At 35.9% G+C, this 11,848-nt stretch overlaps 1 protein-coding gene across 4 annotated transcripts in view; it reads left to right on the top strand.

Moving 5' to 3' along the window:
* The window catches only part of CNOT6 (CCR4-NOT transcription complex subunit 6), a 64,995-nt gene extending 58,626 nt beyond the window's left edge, over window positions 1-6,369 (top strand). For 3 of the 4 annotated variants that reach the window (XM_024764955.1, XM_024764950.1, XM_024764960.1), the window contains 2 exons: window positions 1,706-1,908; window positions 4,059-6,369. In XM_024764955.1, coding sequence (XP_024620723.1) covers window positions 1,706-1,908; window positions 4,059-4,271 — 416 coding nt within the window. In that variant the 3' untranslated portion in view covers window positions 4,272-6,369. The remainder of the gene's footprint in view (window positions 1-1,705; window positions 1,909-4,058) is intronic. The other variant, XM_024764954.1, reaches the window with a different exon arrangement.
* The last annotated feature ends 5,479 nt before the right edge of the window (window positions 6,370-11,848 follow it).

Raw genomic sequence — 11,848 nt, 5'->3', positions numbered from 1 at the left:
TTATTGTGTGTGTGTGTGTGTGTGTGTGTGTGTGTGTGTGTGTGTGTGTATACATTTTTCATTTTCACCAAGAACTTTATTGAACAGCGTATTCACCGTTTTCTACTACGTTCTGCCATTTTTCAGGCAACTTCATAATTCCATCTTCCCAAAACTTTTTATCTTTTTGAGCAAAGAACTGTTCCAGGTGCCTTTTACAGTCTTCCAGGGAATTGAAATTTTTTCCATTAAGAGAATTTTGTAAAGACTGAAATCAATGGAAATCCGAAGGGGCAATGCCTATTGAATACGGCTGCTGAATCAGAACTTCCCAGCCAAGCTGTAACAGTTTTTGCCTGGTCATCAAAGAAACATGCGGTCTTGCATTATCCTGATGGAAGATTATGCGTTTTCTGTTGACTAATTCCAGACGCTTTTTGTCGAGTGCTGCTTTCAGTTGGTCTAATTGAGAGCAGTACTTGTTGGAATTTAATCTTTTGGTTATCCGGAAGGAGCTTATAATAGAGGACCCCCTTCCAATCCCACCATATATACAATATCATCTTCTTTGAATGAAGACCGGCCTTTGGTGTGGTTGGTGATAGTTCATTTTACTTGCCCCACGATCTTTTCCATTCCACATGGTTGTACAGTATCCACTTTTCATCAGCCATCACAATTTGTTTTAAAAACGGAACATTTTCATTATATTTCGGTAGAGAATCGCACGCGGAAGTTGGTCAAGAAGGTTTTTTTCACTTATGTGGAACCCAAAAATCAAAGCAATTAACATAACCAAGCTGGTGCAGATGATTTTCAACGCTTGATTTGGATATTTTGAGTATGTTGGCTATCTCTCGTGTGGTACAGCGTTGATTGTTCTTAATTAATGTCTCTATTTGATCGCTATCAACTTCAACTGATCTACCCGACTGTGGAGCATTAAACATTGAGAAATCTGCAGCATGAAACTTTGCAAACTACTTTTGACACATTCAGTCAGTCACGGCACCTTCTCCATACACTGCACAAATTTTTTTGCATTTCAGTTGCATTTTTAACTTTGTTTAAGTAATAAGGCATAATATGCTGAAAACGTTGCTTTTTTTCTTCCATCTTCAGTATTAAAATGGCTACACAAAAATTCACCAATTTTGAGAAGTTTCTTTTTAAATGCACGCTGATATGACTGCTGTCACGATCTAACAAAATTGTTTTGAATGAACTTAAGTGCTACTGGAGCCATCTTACGGAAAACACTGAAAGAACTTTTTGGCCAACCCAATGTATATTTAGGCACAATGAATCCTAATCTTGGTATTTTATACGAAGCATAGCAGAAACCTACATACTAAGATGTTGATTATAGTATTCTTTTTTTTTTTTAAGGTAGAAATAACGTGAATTTAAAAAAAATAAGGAACTAGCTTAACAAATACTATACATCAGCCCAGTTGTATTATGCAATCATTAAAAAAAATAATTGAGAAGACATATGAACATAAGTTCATGTGATACAGTATAGAATATTCAATATACTATGATTAAAACCATGTAAAAATGGGTTTATACAAGTTTTGGCAAATGTGAAAAACAGTGAAACATTTTAGAAAGTGGGAATATGTGTGATTTAAAACTTTACTACCGAATTATGTTTTTAGTTACGTGTTGTATACACTGTGTATTATACTTGACAGTGCAAAAAGTACATTTATTTTCATTATAGGTGTTGTGGAATATTTGAGCACTGGTGGAGTAGAAACAAATCATAAAGACTTTAAGGAACTGAGATATAATGAAAGTCTTACAAACTTCAGCTGTAATGGGAAAAATGGGACAACCAATGGAAGGATCACTCATGGTTTCAAGTTAAAGAGTGCCTATGAGAGTGGCCTGATGCCTTACACAAATTACACGTTTGATTTTAAGGTGAGTTTTGAGATAATAAACTTAAAGCCTTCATTTCTTTAAAGTGTCTTATAACTTTATGATGGCTTTAAATGTTAATGCTCAGAATGGAATTAAGCCATCTCGAACTAGTTGACAGCAGCATTCTTTTATTACTGGCCTCTCCCATTGCGGAGCACAGGCTCCGGATGCGCAGGCTCAGTGGCCATGGCTCACGGGCCTAGCTGCTCCGTGGCAGGTGGAATCTTACCGGACTGGGGCACGAACCCATGTCCCCTGCATCAGCAGGCGGACTCTCAACCACTGCACCACCAGGGAAGCCCTCTTTTATTACTTTTAATGTAGAATTCCATGTGATTAGAGTCCCATCCGTACTTTATAGATACCTATTAGAATCATTTCCAAGGTAAGAAATCAGATGAAATAATGATAGTAAATCCTGAGTTAACTGTCACCTTTTTGGGGCAATTTTTTTCTTTTATAGGCTCATTACTAACAGCTGGATATGCAGGGCCATCATATTTAATTTGCTGTCAATTGAGATGAGGTGTTCCATCTCTATTTCAGTTTAACTGAAACTGTACTACTTGAGAACCAAAATGTCTTTTTTATTAGCCATTTTAAAATTTCTAATATATATATTATTTATATGCCTTGTTACACAATTAATGGATTACAATATGGAGCCTTTTCCTTAGTAATTCTCATTTTTATTATCTGTGGTTGTTTAGGACTTGTGTTCAACTGTCCTTTTTAGCCACCTTTTGCATTTACACTCTCTAAAATCCTAATTTTCCATTTCTAACCTGCTGAGAAAATAATCATTCAGGTTAGATTGTCTATTAGAACAGTGTAAATACTTGTGTTAACTGGTTCTTAATTTTAGAGCGGAGGTTGTTTAGACTCCTTTGAGAAACTGTTGAAAACTGACAATTTTTTTTTATTTGGCTTTGGAGGATCCACAATACTATAGATAATGATTTAACCCTGGGAACAGAAGAGTGTGTAGAGTTGAAGAGAGACTGGAGTAGACTGGGGAAAACTAACATGTAAATGACGGTAACCAGAGAGGTGGAAAACCAGGACAGTATAGGAACTTAAATGCAAGGAAAGAAAGCCTTTCTAGGGAAAGAGGTGTGTGTGTTAACCTTCAGAAAGATATTGATAAGAGTTGTTTCACTTGAGAGCTAGTCAGAGAAACTAGAATATGATGAGTTGGAGAATAACTGAGCAATGAGGTAGGAAAAACCAACTTTTAGATTCTTATTTCAAGCAGGTTGATTGAAGAAGAGGTGAGGGTGATAACTAAAAGGTGGGAGAGATTAGGGATTTTTTTTTTTCCTCTTGTTCCTGTTCCTGATAGAAAGTTAGGAAGAAGACTCTGGAACATGCTTAAATGTTCTTGGCCAGGAGCATGTAAAGGAGAGTCTGAAGTTATAGGGAGGAAAGGAGTAAACCAAGAGTAACCTAGCTGTGTGCCAGATGCTGTGCCTGGGTACTGTTGAGGTTGTTGAGAGCAGAGAGCCTGGCCCTCGTGGAATCATGATCTGGTGGGAGAGATAGGTCTCAACCACATAAATGAGTATATAGTTACACCTTGGGGAGTGCGTTAGCAAGGGAAAAGAATCAGAGGTGGTAGGAGCTATTAAGTGGGTGAGGGCAGGATTCAGGAAGGCCTTGGGAAAGTGATTAAACTTGGCACTTGAAGGTTGAGAAGGAGTTAGCCAGTTGACAAGTAGAAGAAAGTGTTCCAGACATGTGTGGAGGCCCTAGGGCAGGAAAGAGCTTGGCGCCTACAAGGAATGTACCCCACTTCACACCGCACCTCCCTACTCCCCAAAAAGGGCTAGTATGGCAGTGGAGTAGTGAGCAAGGAAAAGTGTCACAAATTAAGTTAGGAAAGAGAAGCAGAGGCCCTATCATGAAGGATTCTTTAGGTCTTGTTAAAGATTTTGAAAAGATCCAGATAGGAGGAAGAATGATTATCATCCCTAAACTTTCTTCATTCTCACATTTGGGGATGCCATTTGGTTTATGTAGTATTGCTTTTTCCTACAGGCTAATAAGTTTCTTTGTTTGACTCTAAGGATATGTCTTGAAAGTTCTCAGTATTCAAGTGTTATCTTATGTGGGGCCTTGTCTTTTTTTTCTTTTTGCCTTCTGTTTTTCAGGGTATAATTGACTACATCTTCTATTCTAAACCTCAGCTGAACACTTTAGGCATCCTGGGACCTCTGGACCACCATTGGCTAGTTGAGAACAATATCAGCGGCTGCCCACACCCACTCATCCCCTCTGACCACTTCTCACTTTTTGCACAACTGGAGCTCTTACTGCCTTTCCTGCCCCAAGTTAACGGCATTCACCTTCCTGGCAGGAGGTAGTCAAGTACCTTCAGAGGATGACCTCAGTTTCACTCGTAAACTTGTAAAAAATCTGAATATAGGGGAGTGAGGTATGGCCACTAGGAATTTTTTTTCCTTAATGATGATTTGAGTTTTCAATCTGATTATTTGATAAGGATATAGTATGAAAGCCAGGTGCTAGCAAACAGACAAATTCTGAGCCCGATATGCTTTATATACTGTTAGACAGGGACTGGTGTGTTTGCACCTATCTTTAATTTGTTACAAGTAATTTTCCTGTTTCTCCTATCCAATATAATATTTTCATGCCTTGAAATAGGAAAATGTTTGAACAGCATATTCTCTTTGCACAGAAATCTGTAGCACTACTTTTTTGAGGCCAGTAATAACATCCAGAGATCATTCTTCCATACTTTACTCCCTCCTTTTTCAGACTTGTTTGTAAAATATAGAATTTAAATTTAGCCTTTATGATTGTATATGATCCACAGAAGACCTGATTTATGAAATTTTGTACTAAAAAAATCAGATTTGGAAATGATTGTATTGTAATCTAAGGCTAAGTTTTTTTTACCTGTTTCATGTGTTATAAAGGCCAGCTTGTAAAAGAAGTTGCAACAGACTTTCTCTGCTGATGATTTGCACTGTTAGGGTTTTGTTAGCCCTTTTGTACTACTTTGTTTTTAAATTGAGAACATTGCTCTTTAAATCTAAATCTGTTTAAAGTTTAGGACATTTTCTTGGACCAGAGGCAACTTACCCATGAATTCCTGGGTTTTTACAAAAAACTATCTACCAGGACAGATAAGCTGAGCAGTGAATGATCTGTAGGCATTATGGACTGAATGTAATGGTTGATATATGTACATTCTGATATTTTTAAATCCTCAGCTTTTTTAAGTTACAAAATTACAGCTGCTTAGGGACAGCTTAACTCCTTTTTGAGACACTTCCTGTCCTATCTCCACTGTGCCTGCCTGAATTTGTTCTCACCAAGCACTGCCTGTGCATGCAGAGAAAATCTGTGCATCCTCTTTTATATTTTTAAATACTGTTTAACATTTGTCAGAGTTTTATGAAAATGCTTTTGTATGGGCTGTGGCTTTTTTTCCATTGTGAAGCATTGAATATCACATTTTGGAACATGTTCATAGGGTGGGTCCCTGGGTCTTTACTCACCAGACCCAAGCACTGCTTCTTGGTGTCATTGCACAGTGCTGTTCGTCACCCAGAGTACTACTATCATGTGAATTCTTTTTGTTTTCTATGTATTCCTTAGTTTCCATGTTTTTTAGAAATCATTCCTTTAAAAAAAAAGTAATTTTCCGTTTATGAAGCAGTATAAAATAAATGAGATGTATTTTCAAAACAGGTCCCTAAGACAATACTTCAGATCATTTTAAAAGTGACTAAGTCATTTTAACATGTCAACCAAGATAAAAGTTATATTATACCTTGTATTTTGCCCATAGTGCTGTTAGTAGAGATTAAAGCCAGCTTTAACTTTGCAAAGTTAATTCCTATATGTTCTGTTCTCATTCATTCATTCTCTCAAAAAAATCAAATGAATTCACAGGGAACTTGGTCTAACTGCTTTTGTTTCAACTGCAGGCAGGGGAGCAAAAGGACACCATGTATGTGAGCATTAAGAAAAGAAATTGTTGAATGTTAGTAACAGTTTTTATACAGAGAGTGAGTCATTTTGGATAATGACTTAAAATTTTATGAAAAATGTTTAGCACTTAAATGTGCTTATTCTGTTTTTAAGAGAAAATAAAATCTCATACTGTTTAAGTAAATGATTCTTTTTTTTTTTTTTCTTTTTCTTTAGAAAAAAAGAAAAATTTCTCCAAAAGGTTTTGATCTTGAATCTTTGTCTGGGACCTGGTTTTTCCTTTGAAGGTTTTTTTTTTTTTTTAAAACATTTTGTTGTGATGGTTTTTTATTTTTTGCTTTTTGTTTTAAGTTGTGCTGGCACCGAACACATCCAGTTTATAGTCAGTACATTGGAAAGCTGGTATTACTGATATAGAACCAATGCATAACTTTTATGGGGTTTCTTTTTGGGTTTTTTGTTTTGTTTGTAAAGTGTGAATAAAAGGTGTGTTTACTCATTTATCCTAAACACTGTGTTGGTAATGTGCATCATGACAATTTCCAGCAAGGGCAAGCTGGAGCTGGTTGGACTGATGAGATGAAGGAAACTGCTTTTCTTATGATCTGCATTATATAATAACAGGTCCAGAGAGCTTTATGGAAGGGGAAGGGGAGAAGCACTTACTCTGTTTATGGAGGATATATTCTTTTCATAGATGCTGGAACTAGAGTGCACTTGTTAGATGCTAAAGGTTTGAGCTTTACACAAAACGTTTTCATCTGTGTTTGTTATTGTCTACAAAATATTTGAATTTGGGGGCAGCATAGTAAGATATAATGGCCTGTTACGTCTTGAAAATATTTGTTCTTGCCTCTTCTAGGCAGACTGCATTCTGTGGCAGACTACCTTCTGTGGGTCAGTTTGAACAGCTTCTCCACCTTATTAGATAGTGATAAATTGAACCAAGAGTGTAGATTTACAACTGTAACCTTTAAAAGAGAGAAAAATATTTTAAGTCTATAGGGAATAAATGGTCACACCAAAATAGACTGATAAGCAAGATTTTGTGTTTTAAGTATCTTCTGTGTCCTGAATAATTTCCAATAATCCGTACTCCCTAAAATGCAATAAAAACTAGTATGTTTTCACAGTATAGGTTTTCTTCAAAAATTCTGTAACAAATATATTTAATGTGGTGTTGCCATAATGTAATTTCAGTATTCTTACTGGATAAATCCATTTTATGAATGTTCTACAGAAAATTCGGGGTATATTTTCTATTTTTAATGATCAGAAATTTGGAGGCGCTCAGTTCCTTGTAAATCTCTTGAAGTACAGTTTACTGTATTAGTGATAATTATTTATGCTTTAAGAATTTAAACAATGTTCATCAAAATTAATTTATGGCATAATTTAAACTAAAGTTGTAGAAATAAATTGTTGATTGCAACTTTAATAGTCCTAGAAGATAGGCAGGGAACATCTCCAAGAAATGTGCTTTTATTTTTACTTGATTTGGTGACAGCCAGGAAAACTTATTTTGAGTTAGCACTTTGAAACCTAAGGACATTATTAAATTGAGTGGAATGCACTTCTAAATGTTGAAATTAAAATTTCAAAGCTCTTAAAAGATTTCCGGTTTTCAATAATAAATTCCAATTTTAGTATTCCATTTTTTACTATTTAAACTTATGGAATTAGTTTCCATAGTGACTTTTAAGGTTTTGGGGTCATGCTATATAAGTATAAAAGCCAACCTAAGCAAAGCAGTTATAGCAATTTGCTCTTTTAATGAACCAATAAGAATACCCGGTACAAATGCTGCAGATAATTCAAAGAAAACCTTTAGCAAGTGTTTCTCCCCTACTTGTAAACAGTATTTTGAGATGTTCACTTTGCTCTTTGTTTTGGTTACATAAATTTTAGTAACCAGTATGTTGAAGTAATGTTTAAAATAGAATATCTAGCCTTTATTTACAATACATTAAATTGTGTAATGCACTGGACTAAGTTTTGTTTACCATTCATGTAACAAAACCCAGCACATTATCTGCACTAAGCTCAAAGAATGTCCCATTTGCCTAGGCAGCTCTTTGATAAGGGTAATGGGAAACTGAATATGACCTATGGACTGGTGGTAACAAGGGCTTTTACTCTTCTTTTCAGTGGAACCTTCTTGGTCAAATTGTAACTAGCTAGTATTATATTTATATACAGGGTCTCTTTTCTTTACCGATGTATTTTCCTACTCATAGTCAACCAATAAATTCAATTACCTGTTTCAAATATTTTTAAAGTGTAATTTGTATAGCTGTAGTATTGAGGTTTGAGAAAATATGTGTTAATCAGCAGACCACCTATTTAAAATTGAGTCATCTGGGACAGGGTTATAACTCACCCTTTGAAAGGGAAGAGTGAACGGGGACAGTGCCATGATATAGGGAGATAGTGTAAACTTAAGGATCTCCTTATTGGCTGTGGTATTCTGTATAACACTCATATCTTTGCCCAAGTTCAATTTTATATTTAGGCAACTGATGATCCTTTTGTATTTAGGATTTTTGTTGTTGTTACCATATACCTCATAGTATAAGAAATGGGCTCATGTGTCTTTCATCCTTTGGAAGGAGGTTGACATATTTTGAATAAATGATTTTAATACAGTAGCAAACATTGTATTGGTGGGGTTATATTAATTCATTAAATGTTTTAATTGTTACATGTATAGTTTGTTGTATATATAAACTTTAAAAGTGTCTGACTTCCCAACTCTTCAGAGCATTGAGTCTATTTTTAGAAACTACTTCTTTAACAAATAAATGTAAATTTTTATATAGATGCTGGGGAAAAAATCCTTTAAAATCACAGCACAATTAGATAAAATGAATGTATGCTGAGATGTCCAGTTTTTAAAGTAGGCATTTTCTACCTAATCCTTAATATATAATTTTATCTCTCTAACAGAAGTCTTGTTCTTCCTTATGATTGCCAAAAAAATGTTGTAGAAGTTAATGAAATATGCCCATATTTATAAATTCTAGTTCTGTAGAGGAACAAGTATCTAAGGAAACATGAACTGAAATATATATGCAATAAAGTTTTCAGGTTTTAGGTGAAAATGTTATATATATTGAGAATTCCCTTCTTTGAGTGTTATTTATGTATTCAAATGTAAATTCAGTTTAAAATAAGCTTTCATAAATACTTCAAAGGCAATTTTAATATACAGGTTATATATTATAAGAATCCTTAGAAGATAGTTTTTACTAGAATTTTATAAGAATTTTAGGCTATTTCTGTAAGTTAATAATTTGCTCCAAATAATGAAAAATGTTCTAAATAGATTGTTCCTCAAATGAGTCTAACCAGCTAGTCTATAGCTAGGAGTTGAGAAGACTGTTGGATTACCAGGTGACTTGAAGACCAGTTTCTGCAGTTACTTTAGCAACATTGACAGTTTAAATCAAATGAGTAGGGAGATGTCCATTTTCTCATTTTCTTTGAACTGCACACTTCAGTTCACTCTAATCTACTCAAAAACTATTAAATTATTTTGGGCCTGTTGTAAGAAACTTTGTTCACTACACCAGTGTGACTGTAGGTGGTGGTCTCAAGAGCTCCTACTGCCATATACTTTTCAGGCTTACTAGCAAAGTGAATTTAAGCTGTGGGGTCCCAGAGAGCCAACTCAGCATGACTGCTTCATTAATTTATTAATGGCTTTTCTTTTTTTCTTTTTTTATGGTACGCGGGCCTCTCACCGCTGTGGCCTCCCCCGCCACGGAGCACAGGCTCTGGACACGCAGGCCCAGTGGCCACAGCCCACAGGCCCAGCCGCTCCATGGCATGCGGGATCCCCCCGGACCGGGGCACGAACCCGCGTCCCCCGCATCGGCAGGCGGACCCCCAACCACTGTGCCACCAGGGAAGCCCTTATTAATGGCTTTTGACTGCCAACCCTATAGCCCTGGTGATTTCAGTATCTCCCCTTCATGGCAGTCCTGCTAGTGCTATTTTTTCCCAAGCTTTGTGTAATTCTTGAAAGCCTGATCCATGAAAGACATTGAAAAGGGACGCTGGTGTGATCAAATTCAAGGAGAAGAAAGCTGCAAAATGCAGGACTTGCTTTCCTTTTAATATTCATACTGATGCAGGTGGCTGCTTCTCAGGGCAATGATGTAGGTGTGAGGGGTATATGCTCACATTCTGAGCTTTATATAGGGAGTTACCATCTCCCCTCCCCATTAACATGATGCTTGCTAGTGGTGACTTTGAACAGACCTGATGAGTGGGAGGACTATATGTAATTAGTCCATTGTGATGAATCAGAGTTGTCCTTAATCTACTTTTCCTAGTCACCATACTGATCAATACTTATTTAGAATTTCTTCTTGTCAGACACTATGTTTAGATTGGAAATAGAGATTTATCAGACGTTCTCTGACTTCAGGTTGTTCATTATAATCTAGTGTTATAATGTGCTGAAGATACACCAGGTATGGAGGGAGCAAATCTCTGTCTACATGGGTCTATAAGGCCTTCCAGGTGACTGTAGAACTGGTTTTGAAGGACTAAGAACTTGTTTACTGGATGAATAATAGGAGATGTATTAAATGCCTTTGTGAAATGTGTATAGCTATGAATGGAATGGATTTTGAACATGATGAGGGTCTTTCCGTGGGAAGTGCACTAGTGGAGTGTCTGGAACACAGTGGGCACCTTTGAACTTTGAACCATGTACTAAAGTATGAACTTATCCTGTAGGTGGTGGTAAAGAACCACACAGGGTTTTAAATGGGAGTAGCATTACCCAATTTGTGTTTAGAAAGGTCATTCTAGCAGTGTTGTGGAGGGTGGATTAAGACAATGAGTAGTTAGCTGGTTTCTGATGTTGTCCAGTTCACAGATGATAAGCTGAGGACAGCTTGCAGAGCAGTAAGAGTAGAAAGGAAGGGAAACTTGACACATTCAGGAAATAGAATCAATAAAAACCTTGATTCCTGCCTCGTTCATGGGAGAAAAGACAGGTAAGTGAGTTTTGTTCATTCATTCATTATTTCTATTAGGCAAATCCTGACTCAACATCTCTTATGTCTTTATCACCAAGGCCCTTGTTTTTCCTTTACTGACCTCACAAAAACATTTAGTCAAATTTGTTTCTCAAACTGCATTTTACTTCATTTCCCATTATAATTCATTCAGATTTTAGTCTGCAAGAGAGATCCAATGTGCCCCTACTAGACAGTTAAGTAATTCTGGAAAATAATAAAAGATAGCACTTGATGCTAATTTGATTATTTCAGCCTGTTTCCTTTAGGCTTTTTTGTATAGTTGAAAATGCCTATGTGTAAAAAGACTGCCTGTCAGAGATCACTAGGTAAGATTATTCATTAGAAGATGCTTCAATAGAGAAGTACATAAATGGAAGGAATCCAGCAATTCTAAACCCACTTAAGTTTCCCCTCATGCAATGAATTAGACTGTGTTCAATATGGTACCCTCTAACCACATGGCTTTTGAGCACTTGAAATATGGCTAGTGTGAATGGAACTGTAAAATGGTTTTTGTTAAACTATTTTGATAGGACCATATTTCCCTTTATCTGTTGCATTGTGTAAGATAAGGAACCAGTGTATCGCTTGTTTGTATTAGTCATAAACACATCACCAGTTGATGTCAAAGAACTGGTTCCATTCTAACAATGATATACTAACCAAAGTAATGTGTTCATTTGAATATTTTATTCAAACAGCATGAGTTACTGTGCCTATGTAAGTTACAATTAGTAATTAAATTGAGATACCTATATTCATTTTAATATAATTGAATTATGTTTTCTAGTTCAAAAAATAAGTATGAACAAATTATTAAATTTAAAATCAGTTCTACTGATACAGAACTGAGCTAGTACCACAACTGGAAAAGACTGGAAGATAATATCATGAATTCTATGATGAATGATTATTGCAATATGCTGTACCAGAGCAGAAGAAAAACT

Source organism: Neophocaena asiaeorientalis, unplaced genomic scaffold, assembly GCF_003031525.2.
Source record: "Neophocaena asiaeorientalis asiaeorientalis breed wild unplaced genomic scaffold, Neophocaena_asiaeorientalis_V1.1 scaffold241, whole genome shotgun sequence".
NCBI lineage: Eukaryota > Metazoa > Chordata > Mammalia > Artiodactyla > Phocoenidae > Neophocaena > Neophocaena asiaeorientalis.
This window is presented reverse-complemented; position numbering and strand designations above follow the sequence as displayed.